The sequence below is a fragment of the Sebastes fasciatus genome, chromosome 18, assembly GCF_043250625.1.
Source record: "Sebastes fasciatus isolate fSebFas1 chromosome 18, fSebFas1.pri, whole genome shotgun sequence".
Taxonomy (NCBI): domain Eukaryota; kingdom Metazoa; phylum Chordata; class Actinopteri; order Perciformes; family Sebastidae; genus Sebastes; species Sebastes fasciatus.
Genome location: NC_133812.1, coordinates 11,257,072 through 11,278,655, shown reverse-complemented (window position 1 = coordinate 11,278,655; position 21,584 = coordinate 11,257,072). Strand labels below are relative to the sequence as shown.

The following is a 21,584-nucleotide window of genomic DNA, read 5'->3' as shown; positions in this document are numbered from 1 at the left end:
CTAAAGAATACGAGAGGTTGAATTATTTAGCCTATAATCAGGGTCTAAATTTCAAATTACTCCTGCTGGTTTACAAAGCACTAAATGGTTTAGGGCCAAAATACATTTCTGATCTTCTGCTATGTTATGAACCATCCAGACCTCTCAGGTAATCTTGATCAAATCTGCTTAGTGTCCCCAGATACAGAACTAAACATGCAGAAGCAGCGTTTAGTATTTATGCACCAAATATTTGGAAAAAGCTCCCAGAAAACTGCAGGACCGCTCCAACTTTGAGTTATTTTCGATCAAAGCTTAAAACTTTCCTGTTTGCTGCTTTTATTAAACCAGATAATGATCTTATACTGCACTAGAGCTTTTACTCTTGTGTGTTATGTTCTATTTTAGGTTCTATCCTAGCTTTTATTTTTAGCTTGTTTTTATTTTCTAATCTTTAATGTTTTTTTCTGTTTTTATAACTGTTTTAATTATGTCTTAATATTCTTTTGCACTTTGTTGCAATGTTCTTGAATGTTTATGTAAAGCACTTTGAATTGCCCTGTTGCTTAAATGTGCTCTACAAATAAAGCTGCCTTGCCTTGCCTAAAATTAAGTATTTTCCTCACGTGCCACTGTTGCAGGTCACTGAACATTTCTACTAGCCACACAATTGTTTTGTCTGCCACTTCTGAAGTCTATGTAGAACGCTTTAGAATCGTAAACACTAGGACTGTGTATTGGCAAAAATCTGGCGATAAGATACGTATCACGATACAGGGGTTACGATTCAATGTATTGCGATATATTGCGATACTGTAAGTAAGGCAATATATTGCAATTTTTTTAAAAATCTAGATGTAGGAAAACTATCATAGTATAAATAACACTGTTATATGCATACAATCTTAGCATAAACAAGTTCTGCATTTGCATATCTTTGGAAAATAAAGTAAAGTATTTCCTGAGTTAATCTTTGCATGTAAACTATTATTAGAATTCAATACAGGGTTTTTGAGAATTAATACAGTATCACAAAACACAATATTGCAATACTCAATATTTTTCGTCCACCCCTTGTAAACACTGAGTCAGTGGTAACAGACAGTAGAAATATGGATCATGTAATCTTAATCCCTGATTATTTTTAATTTTGCTTTTTAAAACTAATATTTCTTAATATAAGGAAAACCTATCTGCCATGGTGGCAGGTGACCTGAAAGTTTTACCTGCCACAGCCAACATTTACCCTGTTATTTGGCAGGTGGCAGGTGCTAATTTAATTCCCTGCCTATAATAAAGTACAGTAGTTAAAGTGTTGATACTGTTGTGAGGGGTTTGTAGGTAGCTGATAAAATAGGCCGGGGCTGATATATTGGCTCATAAAACTTTATTGTTATTGATTTATTGTAGATATACACGTGTGCTGCCATTTTACAGTTTATCCACCAGCGATTACTAACACGTTTGTTTATCATCTCACTGAAATCAGTATTTCATGGTTTTTAATCAATTGAATATCCTACCCTTACATGATATAATCACACTGTTATGACAATTGTGTTTTAAATAAGTTTTTTATAATGCTTTCTTTGTTGAACATATGCTCATTAACAGAGGTACAAACAGATACATACAGATACTTACACACCAAAAACTGACAATAACTGCACTATACTGTATAATGACTGTGTAATATCATTATCATTATTACTACTCAGGTGTAATTCATACTGTGCAATATTTTCAGGTGGAATTTCATTTCATTCTCACTGTGCAATATCATTTTCCACTTGTGTAATTTTGTTAATAGTCTGTTTATTGTCAATACTGTATATACTTCTCCTATTTTTATACTTCCTTCTATTTAAATGGTTCATATTTTGTCACACTTTGTTTAGCTCTTTTTTTTAACTGTGTTAGCTGATGCATCTTGTGTTTTGCACTATCCTCTTTGCTGCTGTACACTGCACATTTCCCCACTACGGGACTAATAAAGAAATATCTTATCTTATCTTATAGACAATTGGGGGAAAAAACAATACAAAAGAAGATAAAACTAAAATAATTACATATACATTTCATAATGCCAAAGTTTATGTTATATACATCATATTATATTCATTTAATAATTTAAAAGTCTTAAAGGCTTTTTATGTTGTTGTTTTAAACATTGGATATGATGGTGATATATTGTTTGAATTAATTAATAAAATGCAGGAAAGTTTGTTTGGTTCCTGACCATTTTTTTCTTATGAATATGAAATTTCCTAAAGTAATTTAAAAAAAATTGATTGATATTCAGCATTTTATTCTCAATTTTATCTTGACTAAAATATAGCATTACATCAAACTTATTTATTTCAACATTCATCTTAAGTTTCTTTTGTATAAAGTTGGCAATAAATCCATCTAGAACATTCTTGTATGTATACAGTGAAATGATAGATGGGGAATACTTCTCTTCAATTCAAACTTTATTGCAGACTCAAGGTCCAGATAAGAAAAAAGAAACAACAACAACAATATATTACATATAATACATTACAATACAGGAAGCACTATAAAAGGTCATGATTAAAAGTTATTAAAAAATAAATATTAAAAATATATATACATACATCAATGCCTTAAAGAACTATACCAGAGTACTTCTCTTTCAGAAATTTCCTAAAAATAATATAATATATTATTTCCAATTTTATCTTGACTAAAATATAGCATTACATCAAACTTATTTATTTCAACATTCATCTTAAGTTTCTTGTATGTATACAGTGAAATAATAGATGGGAAATACTCTCTTTTTCAAGTCCACAGAAATCACATTTGTAATCAATATCCAGCTTGAATCTTTATAACACAAGTTTTATTTATGTAATATCTTGATATTACATAAATATATAAATATAAATATATCTTGAGACACTTTCTTTGTTATTAATACAGTATTTATCACACATTTCCCACTATACTGTATATCATTAAATAAGGAAAAACAAAAACAAAACATCCAGATGAAGGGGACAGAAACATAACTGAGGGTTTTTACTAATATGTTTATTAGAGCACTTCTCTTTCAGTACATGTGTACATCCAATATACATATTTTCCACACACAATGCTCTGCATTAAGCGGTTAACATGGTAGTTCCCCCGCCCTGCTCACTCTACAGCCTCCACGTCACAGACTAATCATAGGGAACCGTTTTGAATGAACGATCAGAGTCAGACATGTCGGAAAGACCCGGCTGTAAACCCCCTCTGGAGATCAGTAGGCGCACTAAAGCCTTAGATCTGTTTCACATGTGCAGGCCCATGTCTGATTGTTGTAGCATGCGTAATATTAGAGGCGGTTTAATACATAATGAAAGCTCAAATGGCGTCAACAGCGAGCTAATGGACCGGTCTGCAGTTCAGCTGCTTTCAAGCGCGCATGCGAAATGGCGTATGGTGCCTTTGGGTGCAGTCGGAAATCTTAAAATTTGTGAAGTGAAGAGTGCATGTTCACATGCCCACATGGAACCTCAACTTTAGACATTTACAGTGTTTGATTATTATGAATTAATGCATTAATAACATTTTGAAAAATTATTATGAAATGATTTAGAAATTTTCATTAAATGGAGAAATAATAAAGTAGTAGTAAAACAGAATAATTAAATTTGCCAATTAATAGGGTAATTTTTGCTGTCTTATATGCTGACAATAACCTGATATTTTCAGGTGGAATTTCATTTAATTCTCACTGTGCAATATCATTTTCCACTTGTGCAATTGAGCCTCGACTTTAGATATTTACAGTGTTTGATTATTATGAATTAATACATTCATAACATTTTGAAAAATTATTATATATTTATTTGTATTTATTTGCACATATATAAAACTGCACAAAAAAAACAAACAAGAAATGTGTCAGGAGAGGTCAAGAAGCCACAGGCTTATTCAAAGGACCTTGCCTCAACCCCAGGAGAAAAACAAAACAATAACAAAAAAGGAAGAAAGATCTAAACTTACATAATTTTAAAAATACAACAAAAGTTAAACAACAACAATAAGTACACAGATTGTGCAGAAAAACCTAACCTCACTTAATTTATAGGTGACACACTGTTTAAAATCTTCAAATGGCAACTTAACAGCAGCAAAAAATGTTGTTTGTGCAGTGGTTTCACTTCTCACCTTGCTGCAATGCTGGGTGTGATCAGGGGTGCAGACCTGACAGACAGACATGACATTTTCAACCAGAAGGGGCAGTGCAACACTGCTTCAAAGCACCTGGCAATTTGGCTTTGAATCTTATCTATAACATAAAATATTCATGATGAACAAAGCAACATCAAAGTTAGAAATTACCCCAAAACTCAGCTAGTCTACTTCATCAGGACTGTATTGGCTTGGTTTGATCAGATTTGATTGACACTGACTAAACGACTGACATCATTTTGATTGAACTACCGCTACATCCTGATTAAAGCACATGGCATTTTCTAAATGAGTCTCACCCTCTTTGCCCCATCACACATACTAAGAAGCTGATTGAGAAAATAAGTTTCAAGGAGCTTAAAGTTACCTTTTTTATTTACCAACACCAACATTTTAACACTGACATACAAGCATTGCATCTGCATAGAACAAGTGATTCAACTTGTCATTGCACAGAGTAGGCCTACATGTACTGAAACAATGAGATGCAGTTTATTGTCTAACCAGAAATGCAAAAAAAGCAGTAAAGTGCAGAGTAATGTAAAGAGTATATACATAATGAACAGTAATGTATATAATAAATACAGAATGGAGAATAAACAGTAAGAGATAGATAGATAGATAGAAAGATAGATAGATAGATATCGTGCAGGTGTAAGTACAATAAATGCTAATAGTATCAATTCTATTCACAAAAAACAGCTGGAGCTATGATATGGTGTATACACTATAATGGCTACAGTGACGTAAATATGAATACTATATAGGATAGTATGGACAGTAGTGAAAACAAAAGTATGTGTTTGTGAGTGTATAAAGAGCCAGCAGCATTGTATACACTCTCACATACAATATGATTATCTTTTTTTATTCATCATATTATTTTTATAATAATATTTTATGATTATATTAGGATAATACAATAAATATGACTGTATTTAAAAATGTAAGTTTAACTTTTTAGAGTATATGTATGGCTCAATAAGGAAGCTGGTTAATTATGAATGAATGACTTATGGAGATGGGGTGGGATTAAATAAGTTTGTATTTCTTCTCACTCCTTTTCGATAAATAAAATCGATAAAATAATACAAAGCATAAAAGTGTAAACTATAATGGCTACAGTGATATAAATATGAATACTATATAGGATCATATAGTACAGTAGTAAAAATAAGTATGGGTTTGTGAGTGTATAAAGAGCCAGCAGCATTGTATACACTCTCACATACAATATGATTATCTTTTTTTTTATTCATCATATTATTTTTATAATAATATTTCATGATTATATTAGGCTAATACAATACATATGCCTATATTTAAAAATGTAAGTTTAACTTTTTAATTATAATTTATATCTATATCTATATATCTATATTATTATTATTTAAAAACTTAAGTTTAACTTTTTAATTATAATATATATATCTATATATATCTATATATCTATCCATATATATAGATATAGATATTATAATTAAAAATATATTTATTATATATTATTTAACTTTTTAATAAGTCATATTTTGTATTATGATATAGCCTATTATACTATGACTATAATTAAAAACTTAAGTTTTTGATTATAGTCATATTTTGTGTTATAATATAGCTTTTTAATAATAGTCATATTTTGTATTACAATATAGCCTACTATAATATAACAATAATATTATCATATAAATAATACGATAAATAAAATTGATACAAATAATACAAAGTGTGGGGAAAATAAGATATTTACACTCCAGGCTCCCATGCAATATATCCTTAATATAGTCGGATGCTTTTTTTCTTTTCGGTCTTCAGATGTCGGAGCTCCTGAGGAGCCCCTGAACGCAGCAGTAGTGTGTGTGAGAGCAGTGTAGAGGAAGTGGCGGCTGATCTGGGTCCGCACCTTTTCCGGTAACACAGCAGCACCCGCCACCGCTGTGACTGAACGGCTGGAGAGAGAGAGGGAGGAAGAGAGACAGAGAGCGGCAAGAGAGGGGAGAAACGGCCGGGGGAACCGGGGGATGATTGCCGCAGACGTAAGCTATTATCTTCTGTGTTTTTCTTTCGCTTTTCGATCCGCATAGAGAATATCTTTTCGGATCCAAAGTTGTCCTCATGTACTAACACCCCTCCCTTCTCCGGACCGCTCTCTTGTGTCACAGGGGGAACGAGAAGAGAAGAAAGTCGGATGAATCAATGACCTTTTTGAGACGCTCTTCCTCTGGATGTCCCGGTGCAAGAAACGGAACCGGAGAGCTCCTGTCTGTGAGGGTGTGTTTGTTTTTTGATGAGAAAACCACTGTGCTTTGAAATCCATCGACTGGAATTGGTCTAAGGGCAAGTGTTGAACAGCCGGCAGACAAGGAGGAAGTGGGAACCCCGGGCTTTGGACAGGGCCTGGTCTATATAGGAGGCTTTTTTGTAACAGAAAAAATAAAAAAACTCTCAAGTCAACTGAGAGTGAGGGGATTTTTAACAGAGAAGAAAGACAATGCAATGTGGATTTTGAAGGAAGTCTGTGTTTGAAACAAGGGGATGTAATTTTTTCTTCCTACATTGGAGGGCAGTGGATCATGAAAATATATCCCCACCCAATCCTGCGAGGGCTACACACATACTGCTCCTATTGAAAGTCACCTCTTAGGTCAGACCATCATAGTCCAGCTAATTGTACTGGTCCAACTTGAAAGTCACCGCCTTTTTGTCTATTGACACTCGTGTCAGTCCATCATCACGTGGAGGGGCTCCTCAGCACACACTGATAACTTTGTATTGAAAACACAACTTTTCTCCCCATAAGAGAAGTCTTTTTTTAATCTAACAAAGTATTTATGCACATCAAACAAGATGGGGAATGTGATCTCAAAGATCTTTGGCAGCAAGGAGATGAGAATATTGATGCTTGGACTTGACGCTGCTGGTAAAACCACCATCCTGTACAAGCTGAAGCTGGGACAGTCGGTCACCACCATCCCCACCGTCGGCTTCAACGTGGAGACCGTCACCTATAAGAATGTGAAGTTCAACGTGTGGGATGTTGGAGGGCAGGACAAGATCCGGCCGCTCTGGAGACATTACTACACGGGCACCCAGGGCCTCATTTTCGTGGTGGACTGCGCCGACAGGGACAGGATCGACGAGGCCAAGCAGGAGCTCCACCGGATCATCAACGACCGGGAGATGAGGGACGCCATCATCCTGATCTTCGCCAACAAACAGGACCTCCCGGACGCCATGAAGCCCCACGAGATCCAGGAGAAGCTGGGCCTGACCCGGATCAGGGATAGGAATTGGTACGTTCAGCCCTCGTGTGCGACAACAGGGGATGGACTATACGAGGGCCTGACCTGGCTTACCTCAAATTACAAATCTTAATGTTCACCAGCCTGGACACTTGGGAGGCGACAAAAGTAGCTGAGAATGACGAGTTTGAAAAAACATGCAATCTGAAGCAATTAATACATGACCTCTCTGCTGAGTGTATATCAAAGAGAGTAGCAATTATATTTTGTTTCATTTTTTTTGATAATTACTTCAATATAACCCCAGATTTCATTAAAACAAATTTATTTTTTGTTTTCTAGTTTGCTTTGGTTCACATTCTGTATAATCAGTACTGTTTAAATATACAATACGCTTACTTTTAAGCTTTTATTTTCCTCCTTTTTTTGTATAATTTCTTTTAAGGGGACTTTGGGTATATACTTTTTCGCCCCTGCTTAGCTCTCATTCAGTATTCTCATGACCCAGCTACATATCCAAAGGATGGGAAGGTCCAGAAAAACCATCGCCTACATCAGCATATCACTTTCATGGCGATAAAACTGCCTAATGTAATTTGTAAGAATGTGTATTATGGATGTGTTAGGACCTCAAAAAATAGCTGTTTTCATATTTTGATTGTACTGGGATGAGGAAAATGTGTTCGTACTGATTTCATGTGCCGTGATCGCGTCCATCATGTCTACTGTGGCGGTTTTTGTTTCAAAGACACTATGTGGACGCTGGATATTCACACACACACACACACACTGTGATTATGGATATATATTTTTGTTGTTTCAAGGTCTGAATCTGTTACCACCAGTCTTATTACCGCCTCTTTTGTTTCTCCCAGAGCTTCCATTACTGTGGAGTATTTGTAGTTTCAGCTGCCTTAGGAAGGGACACGGGTTACAGGTGTCCCAAAATCACGACAGAAGGCATTCTCAAAAATGCTGAGTTTGCACTTTGGGACAGGGGGTGGTTACCAACGAGCTGGCTGTGCACATTTAGATTGTCTGTGACTGACTTTTGGACCCCAGCAAGTGTTTTTACGAAATCCCCAACCCCCCAATGTAGGTGCTTCAGTGACTGCAACTCTCCTCTTCTTCATCATCATTTGCCTGAAATACACTCAAGGTCCTGCAGACACACACTCTTGTTAATACTTCATAGCTCTGTTTTATTTTTGTTCCCTTTTATTTTTTTTATTTGCTATGCTGATGAAATAATAAAAAAAAATATATCCAGATCAGTACGGAAGTGATGCCTTTTCAATCAGCAGCTGTGACCGTTAAAAGTAATATTTCACTTCTGAACACGCTCGTGAAAGGAGGAAGTGAGAGTTTCAGGGCGTTAAAGAAGTGTTTGAAAGAAGGACCAGTTAGAAGAAGGAGGAGGGAGGGAGGTGAGCCTCGGCCTGTTTGCTCTCCGCGCTCGCATGTGTGACTCACTTGGCTGTGAATAAGTGATGAGATCTCTAGTTTCAGAGTAGTGATTGTCAGGTAAACCACGCTCTGCCGCAAGGTCTTAAAGTATCACTTTGTGGATCGGGGGAGCCGACTCCTCGTGTGGCTTTTGACATTTTCGCACAAAGGAAGCAAATTAAAGATGTAATGTGGTCCCAATCTTGAACCGTGGAAGTCAACAACCTTAAACCTTTACATAAGGACACTCTTGGTAATATTCTAACATTTGTTTATTCCAACAAAAGGGTGCTGTTAAAAGTTTCAGGAAGTTCTGCATTTATCACAAACCAAGATTTCTGATAAAAATCTTACACGCTGGTGAGAATTTGCTCATAAGAAGAGTGAATCTGGGTCACTGAGAACTTGATGAGAGCAGCGTCTTATTTGGTTGCTTGTGTAACTGCTGAGGTTATAGGGTGACAGCCTCACCAAAGGTCTCTGCCCGCCTGGCATTTGAGTCGCCGTGACGGGCAGACTTGAGATCAGGTTACATACTTTGAAGCCATTCGTGTTTTATTTGTTTTAACCACTTAACTGTATTATCGCTTTCTCAGAGTTTCACGTGTTTGTAAGCCATGAGGAGAAGGAAAATAGCTGTCTACGGTCAGCTTCCCCTCTGCATGCACCGAAAGAGGCGGGTGTGAATTGTGGGTAGTGACATCATTGTGTGAAAAGAAAATAGTTGTCACGGGAATTGGGGGTTTAGGAGTGACTCACCTAGACAGTAACATTAACTGTCAGGTAGAACTGTAAAGTCTTTAACAGGTAAAATACTGATTCCAGTGCAGGTTTTTGTCTGTTTCTGAGCGTGCTAGGCAGTAGGGGAGAGCGGGGTCAGTTGGGACAGTTACTATGGTACTGCCACCTCTCTAAACAGAAGCCTTACGTACTGCACATATCAACGTTTTATTTGTTGGATTTTCCACTGTGAAATATTGCCAAATGGTTAACATTTTCCTCGCTCTGACTACCGTTACCGTTCCACTCTCCACTAGCAACGCACTGTTGTTGTTTGCTATCGTCACGTGACAAACTACCTGCAATCAGTTCTTCTTCGCTGCTCTAAAACAGTAGTTGCCAGTGGCAGCCATGATACATCCAGGGCGAAACAGCACAGTGAAGGTTACTGTTTTGGAGCATTGAAGAAGAATAGATTTTTCTTGGGGTTAATAAATGATGGTATCGGGTCGGTGTATAGACTGACAGACTTGCCGATACCTGATCCCGAATTTTGGGCAGTGTCGGACGCATTTCCAATACTGGTATCGGTATCGGAACAACTCTAACTGTTAGTCACAGTTTTGAAATATACAGGGTGTAAGTAAATTGTTGGCTTTTTTGTTATTTTTCTTCTACCGTACTGTTTTTAGTTATACCACATATAAAAAAAACATATCGTTGGAAAGCTGATTTTCAGTTGATGCTAGTGTTAGCTGTCTGCAGTTTTGTTGGTAGCAAGCGCATGGGTTCAAATTGTGTCTACTCTCCCTAGGGCGGTTGGGACAGTATTGTTTATAGTTCCTTGTTACAAATCAATAAAAATAAGACAAAAATAAGACAAAGGCTTTATCATTCCATATCTCTGTAATTTATGAAAGTAGAATAATTTTACAAATCATTTCTTTTTCTCAAAGAAATTTGTGTCATTGTAATTACAAGGTCTCCAAATTTAGACTGCAATTTTTTCAATTTACAGTAAATTATATATTTTTTTAGCCCACGACAAGGTGTCCCAACCGTCCTGGATGGGCAGAATTTGGGGAAAATTCACTCCTTGTACATTTAACAAAATTGTGCCTTTCACATTTTTGTTGGGCTCTAAAAAACTTGATAATTTGTTAGCAGACACCTGTATCTGTTCAGGGATCAAATTATTTCCATCACTTTTCAAGTGGTCTGTGAGTAATTGAAGGTTATTTGGTGTCGATCCCGATCTCCCCTATAGGTAGCACAATAATCACTCTCAAATATCCTGAAAATGTCACATTTTGAAGGTATTACTGTACATTTTGTCCTCTTAATATGTTACAGTAGCAATGTTCAGGAGAGTTACAGTCCTGGGATTCCTGTGCAAGAATGCTTGCTTTCTCTATCTCTGTATTTGCTCTGTTTGCTCATGTGGTGTTTGTTCTGTCGCTGCTGATTTGAAGTTTGACCTGTTGCTGTGCTGAGAGCAGCACCGTGCATGTGACGTGTCCAGCATGAAGGACAGGGACAGGGACAGGCCGTTAAACTGAGATAGACACACAAATGCCACAGCCCATTATCTCTCCTGAAACTGCTCACATTTTTTGGGGGAATTAGAAACAGCATTTACAGGAATTTCCTGCATTTTCAAAGGACGTTATTGTAATGAAACCACTTTATTTGAACAGTTGAGGGCAGTGCCTCCGCTGTGTCAAGTATGATCTTGTTTGCTTACGCTTTTCCATTCATGACTTCCATTGTGGATGTGGAAATTCCAAAGTGAAAATCTACAAATGCCTTTTTTCTTTTCTCAGGAGAGGAAATATGGAAAGGGAGAGCAGTTTTGAAACGGCTCCTGATGTTGCGTCAGCGGCGAGCCGGGTGAATCATGCTGCACATGTCAGGGGCCTTTTGTACAGCTGTCACTGCACTCTGCGGCAGATGCACTGCACACATTGGCTGGTGTCAAATGCTGTCAGGCTCACCTGTGGCCCTCAGTTAAAGGACACGATTTAAGAGTGTGTAGTGTCACTCTCGCTTAACCAGGTAGAATCTGTGAATTCAACAGCATTTTTGTCAAGAAAAACCTTTAGAGAAGTCGCAGACTGTCTGAAGTTGGTCACCCTGCGACCTCATTAACACAATGACACATTTCTTTCAGTTCCTCATCATCATCATCAGTCACATCAGAATATCAGATGTGATTCATTTGAAATGTGTTTCCTGTGACCCAGTCAAAGCTTGCTATACGGAAGTGTTGGATTTGAATGAAAGCCCGAGCAGACCTGCTCCCTTTTCTTTGGTGTTCGGCTTTAGCCCCGAGCCACGCCATTGTATGCCGCTGGGTGGGGGTGGGCTGGACTATTGTACGCCTTTTGAAGGGGGTGTTTTCAAACAATACTTTTAAATGGAACGCATTGGCAGTTCGTCATTTGTTTACGCAAGGCCTTCCTCTTTGATTTTAATCTCACTTTAGTTCTTCATCGAGCAAAGCAGGAAACTGTCACATACAGACATTTGAACAGGAAGGAGTCAGTTGCTCTTGAACTCATATTTAATCAAATATAAAAAAAAACTCTTACATGTTTTCTAGGAAATATTCACCTGTTTGTCCGAGGCTGAACCAGCTGTTCATGATGTGTGTCATGCAACTGCATATCTTAGTCTACTTGCTAAAAGCAGAATACAAGCACTGATTGTCATTCTGTTGACTATACAACCACACATACACTAAAGTCACAGATGAAGAGACACACGTCTCATCGTTGCTTTTCTCACACCTCAGGCAGTCGCTATCTCTCTCTACCCACAGTTGTTTCCATAGAGCCGGGGGAGTTTAGTGATGGTATGCTCACTTTACTTAAAGAGTCAGAGGCCAAGTGAAGCACTCAGTGAGAGTTCCACCCTCGAACGATTTCTCATCATGTTTGTACTGTTTAAGTGTTGGTTCGACTGGCCGGTGTAGATACAGGATGTACAGAATCTGTGGAATGAAAAGTGAAAAGAGACAGAAGTTTATCATTTAGAAAAACATCATGCATCAATGCATGGACCACCTACAATGAAGCTTAACTGTATGTTATACAGTGGCTTGGAATACTTAATTATTCAAGATTAAAGGAATGGTTTGACATTTTGGGAAATTTGCTTAATCACCATTTGGTGAAGAGTTAGATGAAAAGATCTCATCTCTGTCCGTTAAGTGATAAGCTACAGCCAGCTGCGTAGCGCAAAGCCTGTAAACAGGGGGAAACAGCTATCTTAGCTTAGCTCGGTCCAAAATGTGTCTACCAGCACCTCTAAAGCTCAGTAGTTAACATGTTATATCTCTTTTGCTTAATTTTCGACACAAACACGAAGAATAAAAATGACAATTTGCAGTTTTATTGGTGGTTTGTATGCCTATTTGTGACTGGGAGCGGTAACTTCCTGGTGTCTCTGCTGGTTGCCTGGCAACTGCTCCCAACCAAGATACATGGTGCCTTCAAATGGGGTCGTGTTTACTGTGTTCACGAGAAGAGTCCATATGAACGCTTCCTCTTGTGGTATTAGAGACCTTGTAAGTGGAAAGTTTCTGAAAGCTCCGAATTCACGAGTTGTGACGTGTTTGTTGACATTGTCAGAAAAGGCGCAGGCCATGGAAGTTAATTTTTCGGTACATATTGTAACTTTAGTCGTATATTGTTTTTCTTCGTAATTTTACAATTGGTCTGAGGAAAATGTTGATATTCCCAACTGCCTGTCATTATGCCTTCGCATTTCCTGTAGGCATATTATGTTACCTGCTCGCCAGCTTGCTAAATTGTTAGCCTCTTTGGCTTCTAGATGCCGACGGTAACGTTAATATTGTCGTTGCTTAGCAGCTGTGTTTTCATGACTGACACGACTTCCCATGTTGTAAATACGAGCTATCATTTGAAGGCACCAATGATCCAATAAATAACCTCCTGTATAAACTGCAAATTGCCACTTTTACACTTTGGTTTTTGTATAAATTAAACAACGAGATGTTAAAGGAGCTAAATGCGAGATTATGAGCATTTCTATTGCCTCTGCATGGCTCTCAACATGGCGACAGCTGAGCCGGCTTATAGCTAAAGGTGAACAGGTGGTAACAGTGAAAACAAAGACACCACTGCTGACAGAGCTGACATTATTAATCTGGGGGGAAGCGGAGGGTGGGTGCTATATTGGGATATATTATTATTATATTATTGTTTATATTATTATATATATATATATATATATATATATATATAGAGAGAGAGAGAGAGAGAGAGAGAGGTGTTAATTAGTGAGCTTCAGAGGTACTGGTTGGAGGATTTTATTTTGACCTTTGGACATAGCCAGGCTATCTGTTCTCCTCTGTTTCCAGTCTTTGTGCTAAGCTAACAAGTTGCTGGCTGTAGCTTCATATTTACCGGACAGACATGAGAGTGGTATCAATCTTCTCATCTCACTTTTTTGCCATAAAGTGAATAAGTATATTTCTAAGATTAGAGAAAACAATCAAAATCTGAAGTCTTTAGAAGCTTCAGGTTTATCAGTGGCCTGACTGTTGGCATGAACATAATATGTTATGGAAATAGCATGTTAACTACACAAAGTCTGCAGCCGTGACATGTCTGTCAAATTGGAAATTCATAAGTAAAGCTTCTATTGAATAGTTAAAAAAATCTTCTATGCACTCTCACACACCCCTCTGCCTAATCTTTATCTAACCAGTTCTTGTTCAGCTCATCGAGGATACGATTCACCCTCGGATTGCTTTTGTTTTCCATCTTTTTCAATAAGCAGTCTTTTGATTGAATGATTATCTTCATAGGCATTTCCTGTGCAACAACATCCACTATTGACACACACAAAGGGACTTTAAGACCGGCTCGATGGGCCGGAGCTACAGCTCAGAAAGTCTTGGTTGTCATGGAACCCGTTTTAAACAGTGTCGTAAAAAGCAGCGTGCAGAGTGACATTCAGCTTCCTGGCGGTTGTAAGCTCCTCGGAATCTGTCGCACATTGCGTTTTCCCTCCGTCTTGGACAATGTGCTAATAATTACAGGGAGCCCGAGGCCTGTGTTTGCATTTGGCGGAGAAGTTGTGCAGTGGGAGGGATGTGTGCAGCAGTAATGATTCAGCCTCACAGATGTAATTAATGGAGGCTGTGTATTCAAAGCTTGTTCACATCCTTCTGAGCCAAATCTACTTCTTTCTTGAAAAATGTAAAAGAAGAGCAGGTGGCGAGACCTTATGTTTGCAGAAAACAGTGAAACAAAACCCCCTCAGGCCTGGTTCACAGATTTTCACTTTGCTTGGCTGAGGTTTTGCTCGCAATGTATTTAATCTACACTTAAAATGTCATTGATGTGGTTGTGATCAATATTATTTTATACACCAAGGATTACTTTTGCGTGCCAAAATGTCTGTAAACAATATATGCAATACATGAACAGTAAGTTAGCAACAAGAAGAATATTTTAGAGAAAAGATGACTTGTAGCCTACATGATTTTCTGATTACATAAAGACTTTTCCTCTAAGCTGATGGGTAAATGTTGAGTTGTGTTTTCGCTTCTGAGAGGAAGTGACATATGCAGCAACCTTCCTGTGTGGCACATGGTACACCACATCAACAAATGGCCCAACATGTTCTCATCCCAACCTATCATATGCTGACGTTTAGTCAGACCCCTCGGCGTCATTTTTCCGTCGCACAAAACACGTGCTTAACGACCCCTCGGCGTCACTTTTCGGTCACAGTAAACACGTGCTTAATGTGGTGAATTAAACAAAAACACCTGCTTAGGATTAGGCAATAGAACCACTTAGGTTTAGGAAAAAACAACATGGTTGGGCTTAAAATCACTACTTTTTTACAGTGAAAATGGGACTAAACGTTGTGAACATGGGACTCGAACGAGCAGCTGACTGTAAATTGAAAGTGAAACGTAACGCACAGGACATGAACAGCGGATCCACCTCTCCTCCTGCCTGCCCTGTGTCTCTTTTGCTCTTTAACTTCGGTAGCACTTTCCCAGTGTGTTTACTGTTGTTGCGGATGGGTTTACGTTGTAGTTAAAGGCACTGTATATATGTAACTTTTTACAAGATATATATAGTTCCTTATCGTGAATGTGTGAACAGGTTGTAACCTAACCTAAAAAATTAGACCCACCGCAACTTTCTGGGTTTCCTCTATCAGCCTGTAGACTGCTTTTAATGTGAAGAACCCGGGCCCATTTTTCCGTGAAAATCCAAGGGATGTGATGTCATGTCGCTCGCGAGTGCCTTATCTGTAGCTAACATTCATTTGGAAATTAGTCATCTAACGCCAACAAACGACCAGCCCGACCACAACAAGTCTGTCTTGCAAAACAGGAATGTGACCGACGTTGGGGGAAAACTGTTGTGGGAGAATAGCAGAGCCAGTGCGAAGAGTGTGTGTGCACGTGGGAAGTGAGTGGTGAAGCAAGAGAGAGAGAGCGGCGTTGAGTGTGTGAGAAAATGTAATGGCAATTTTCATATCTGCAGTTTAACACTGTACCTTTAGATAATCTCAGGGCCTCACATGTTCAACTTCGTCACCATAGGACAGTGACCTGACATTTTAGTTCTCTGTAACTGCAAACAACAGATTGCTGAAATACTTGTTATGTCTTGTGATGCTCTGTTGTCTGCTGTGTGCTGACGCATTGATACACTTTCTATCCTTCTCTTCCTTTCTTCTTTGCACTTATCTTCGTGTTATGCTTTAAATGTATAAATACTGACTACTCTTTGTATTCGGGGCTCACTTGCCACAGTCCACAACAGGTGGCTGTGCTCGTGAGTCCATCTGCAGTCCATCTGCAGATGTTTTAGTTATTAATGTATACCTTTTTATTAAATTCACTGAAAGACAAGTTGTTACGTTGGTTTGTGTCTTGTTTTAACAGAAACTGCCACCACAATTTGGCGTTGTCGGCGGGATCACTCGTGTGAGCGGGACCGCTGGAACTCTGTGCGAGGGTAAAGACCGTGCACGGCTGGAGTCCGGGACTCTAACCTCAACCTCCCCATAAAAGGGTGTAGAAGTGGGGGCCTGACGCCGGAGGACCAAGTCTCGCTCACCGCTGTGATCCAAAGAACCAGGTGGCAAAGAAAAAAAATAAACAACTCTGTCTTTCTGGTAAGTAAGAATTCATTGATAAAAAGGCATACATTAAAAGATTTCATTCATACGGCGTCTGTACAGGGGGATACAGTATCTGTACAGGGGGATAAAGCGCTGTTGTGGGAATGAAGAAAGTGATTCTCCCACTTCGAGGGTGGTTGTGACAGACGTGTCAACAGGGCAGGTGTTAGACGACCGCTGTAGAATCCAGGGCTAGCGCAATTCGGTACCAAGTAAGATTTCATTCATACGGTGTCTGTACAGGGGGATACAGTATCTGTACAGGGGGATAAAGCGCTGTTGTGGGAATGAAGAAAGTGATTCTCCCACTTCGAGGGTGGTTGTGACAGACGTGTCAACAGGGCAGGTGTTAGACGACCGCTGTAGAATCCAGGGCTAGCACAATACGGTACCAAGGAGTTCAGGGAACTCAGAGGGATAACATCAATACACTGTTTTTTCTTGTATAAGTGTAAATACACAAGGAGTTCTGGGAACTCAGAGGGATAACATCAATACACTGTAATCACACATAGTGTAATAATAATAATAATAATAATAATAATAATAAATAATAATAATAATAATAATAATAATAATATTGCTATCTTTTTTCTTTTGATCTAGTGGACTGATCACCCACTAGAAGAAAAAGAAAAAAGAGGGGGGGAAAGAGTAACTAGAAGTAAGACCTTACTGGAGTTAAAGCATAACCACCTGTAGGAGTTGAAGTATATAAAGGTACAACCACCTGTAGAAATCTCTAAGCAAAAATCTTGATAACAAATTATTTCCCTTCCTTAGTCCATGACCCCTAAATAAAAAGTACATTGATATTGAAGAGATCTTGAAAACTATTTTTTAAAATGGGTGCAAATCATAGCAAACTCAAAGGATTGTGATAATCCACCTCAATTAATGTCGCCTAACATCAAAGATAAAAGGTATTTGACCAACTTGACGTGTGGGTTAACGAGTGTGGATTTCTAAGCACTGGCAGTTTTAGCATAAAACAGCTCCAAGCTTTAAAAAACAAAGTAGAAGAAGCAACCATCAGGGACAGAAAACAAAAAAATCAGGGACAGCACTACTAAAATCCATGTCTCAGTGTCTCAAACTAGATCCTGATCTGGACTCGACCCCGCAACGACAACAGCCGGCCCAGGCAGTGCTGCCCAGCGCTCCATCTCCACCTCCATCGCCACCTCTACCTCCACCAGTGGAAGGAGCCATGACAGAGGAAGAGGGCAAAACAAGCTCAGCAACCAAGCCGTCACCATACACTGCCCCTCGCACACCATAACTGGACTTTGCAACGGTGTAAAGACTGCTTTCCCAGTGAGAATGGACATTGGCAAAATCTCACTGTGCAAGCAGAGAGACTATGAGACTGTGTCTGCGTACCTTATCAGACTCACAGAGGTTCACAACACACAGTGGCCTCCTACGACCAGCTACCATGAGGGGAAACAATGAGGTCGATCCCTGGGAAGCTCATCTTCGGGACCGCTTCATCAATGAGACCAGAGATCAGTGAGATGATAAAACGCAATTGCATCACTTGGGAATGCGGAAACCTTGAGACTGTCGAGAATCACGCCATGGCAGAAGTGGTGGAGGCAAGGGGAGATCCGACGCCTGCTTCAGATGTGGAAAGACAGGACACTGGGCAAGGAATTGCCCTGAGAACCAGGACACACAGGCTGATTGACTAGCGGAGGGGTCGAGGACAGTGAAGGATTCATCTAGCTTTGACACGGAGACGGGAAACAGAAACCTATCTGCACATCAGACACGTAAGAACACAGACACACAACTCATGATTTCACAAGCAATTGAATATCTTGAATCTGTACAGGAAACTGGTAAAGAGAAAGCTATTGAACTATATGCTAAGTATAAACAGATGCCAAAGAAGACATCATCTGTGGTAAAAAGATACACAGTACCACTACCATGCTGGGATAACATTGAGGGGGATTTCAAACACTCTTTTCTGTTATCAAAACACTGTCCGATTAACCTGATGGGGAGAGATTTTATTGTTTTACTGGGGATAGTTTTGATATCTACACCACAGGGCATAGTTGTAACCAGAATTAGCAAACAACATCTTTTTTCAAATATAGTAAAGAGGACCTGTTATATGCCTACAAATGGAAAATCCCAAACACTGCACTTAACTCTGTTAATGACACTCTCATAAACCAAGCTACAGCTCTCTCCACAGCCACACACACATATTATGAGAAAACATGACTTGCAATGCACCTCGCTTATCTCTTTTTGGAGTAGACAGTGAGTTTGAAAACAAATGGTACAGAGAGAGCCTTGATAAGGACAAACTCAAGCTTGACTGGCTGCTTCTGTGACTCTGCCTGACACACTTTTTCAGTCTCTATTTCAGATACCACACTCTGATCCCAATGTCTCACTGGTCAAATCGAAGGATGAAAGGTGGCAAGATTTGGGACCTTAGACTAAAAGGTGTAATGATGCTACAGGTTGGGAGTAAACAGCGGACCCCAAAGTTGATTTTCACAGGGTCTCTGATTCTCTGCTGTGGGAAACTGACAAATGTTGCCCTTACACAATAATATAAGATTGTCTGGACACCTAGAAGAAAAAGCTTTTGTTGATTTGAGGCTAGCTCTAAATCTCCTCCAACATTGGACCTAACAGACTGCACCAGACCATTGACACAGACTTTTGACGACCGGGGTGCGTACATGACATAATACTAATGCAGGAGCATGGGGGACGACAGAGACCTGTTGCACAACTTCTCCGACAAAGTGACCAAACCTGGAGAAAACACATTTTTATCTTTTTTATTTTTCATTTTTATTTTCATTCCTATGCCTATATTATATTAGTTTTTTTTTTCATTATCTTATATGTGTTAAAGAGTACATCAGACTTGTTAAATTGATTATGCATTTTTCCTTGTGCTAAAGCTATGATTGCCTCTTTGATCAAATCTACTGTTGGACAATATGTACATACACCACAGCTGGAGAAAGGCATTCCTGACCTTTTTACACCTCCAGGGTGGACGCCACCATTTTATGATGATATTGTCTGAGTTTAATTCCTTCTTTCTCTTATACTTAAATCAAAATCACATAGTATCTTCACACTTTGATTTTGTGTATTACAACGGTGCTAGTAGTAATCAGATATGTTAATTATTATAGTGAGCATAGAATGCTCAAAGGGAGGAATGTAATGGCAATTTTCATATCTGCAGTTTAACACTGTACCTTTAGATAATCTCAGGGCCTCACATGTTCAACTTCGTCACCATAGGACAGTGACCTGACATTTTAGTTCTCTGTAACTGCAAACAACAGATTGCTGAAATACTTGTTATGTCTTGTGATGCTCTGTTGTCTGCTGACGCATTGATATACTTTCTATCCTTCTCTTCCTTTCTTCTTTGCACTTATCTTCGTGTTATGCTTTAAATGTATAAATACTGACTACTCTTTGTATTCGGGGCTCACTTGCCACAGTCCACAACAGGTGGCTGTGCTCGTGAGTCCATCTGCAGTCCATCTGCAGATGTTTTAGTTATTAATGTATACCTTTTTATTAAATTCACTGAAAGACAAGTTGTTACGTTGGTTTGTGTCTTGTTTTAACAGAAACTGCCACCACAAAAACAAACAAGCAGTGGAGTAAAAGACAGAGTTAGTTTAGCTTTGAGAACATCAAGTGAATGTACAGTGGAAGTTGCAGTTTGCGCAGAAATAAATGCCGCAGCTCCTCAAGACCAACAGAGGTTTCCCTGCTGCTGAGTGAAGTGACGCGGGTTGACTCCGACCCCAGGAGACCAAAACTACGGTGTCTCCCCTGTGCCTTCTGACCGCAGTCGGGAGGCTGAAGCAGGAAAAGTTAACAGGATCAACATCGGCCGGGCCTTCGATTCATGGAAGGACCTTAGTTTAGAAAGCTAACATTACTGCCAAGCTTGTGAAATATATGGTGATATTGTGCTTTTAGCTGGCTAATGTTGTGAACGTTAATCAACATGATGCCTGTCAATCACGTTCAGTCTCGTGTGTGTCGGTAGTGCGAGCGCAAGCAACAGGACGCTGATTATTGTTGACTTAACGGCCACAGGTGTCAATGCTAACAAGCAACTTCTGATTCTTACGGCGGGCATGACAAAGCGTCGGTATTTGACGCCCCTGGGAATGAGAATGGGCTGGATGGACACAGTGATCCATTCATTAGCTGTGACCGCTTATCCCATATGCCAACTGGAGCCAATCCCTGCTGACATCCGGCAAAGGTGAGGCACACCCTGGACAGGTCACCAGACTATCACGGGGTGACACATAGAGACAGACAGCCATTCACACTCACAGTCACACCTAAGGGAAATTTAGAGTCAACAATTAACCTAACCTGCATGTCTTTGGACTGTGGGAGGAAGCCGGAGTACCTGGAGAAAACTCAAAAGTAGTAGAGTTAAAGTAATATTATTCTGGGGTAAATTGTTAAACAGCACTGTAATTACCTAGACTGACTTTCTGCTGCTAGTTTGGCCAAGAAGAGTGGAATGAACATCATTTATAACTCAGTTTATCTCTCACTTAATTCCCTTCTGTTACTTCATCTTGAGCGGTGATAAAAGAATCAACAAGTATCACTATGCCTTTAACACATCCTTTAAAAGTCGCGGTAATAAAAAATTGTTGAACTGAGGTCAAAGGCTGTCATTCACACGTTGTGTAATTATTAATAGGTCTGCTGTGGAATATTGTCAGACTGAACAGGGAGCCAATTACTCGAAATGTCGCTCTCTCTCTCTCTCTCTCTCCCTGGTGT

General features: G+C 39.1%; 1 protein-coding gene and 1 long non-coding RNA gene across 2 annotated transcripts in view; both read left to right on the top strand.

Annotated features, from left to right (window-relative positions):
* LOC141755882 (uncharacterized) overlaps positions 1–20,414 on the top strand; it is a 490,132-nt gene extending 469,718 nt beyond the window's left edge. The window contains exons 2-3 of the long non-coding RNA XR_012591360.1: positions 16,127–19,205; positions 20,274–20,414. This is a non-coding gene — a long non-coding RNA (uncharacterized LOC141755882). The remainder of the gene's footprint in view (positions 1–16,126; positions 19,206–20,273) is intronic.
* On the top strand, positions 6,040–8,698 carry arf6a (ADP-ribosylation factor 6a). The gene is made up of 2 exons (XM_074615191.1): positions 6,040–6,218; positions 6,345–8,698. Exon 2 carries the CDS (start codon positions 7,030–7,032, stop codon positions 7,555–7,557), a length of 528 nt encoding a protein of 175 aa, XP_074471292.1. The 5' UTR covers positions 6,040–6,218; positions 6,345–7,029; the 3' UTR covers positions 7,558–8,698.
* Positions 20,415–21,584: the final 1,170 nt, after the last annotated feature.

Coding starts and splice junctions, on each gene's coding strand:
- arf6a (XM_074615191.1), top strand. CDS start 7,030: ATGGGGAATGTGATCTCAAAGATCTTTGGCAGCAAGGAGATGAGAATA.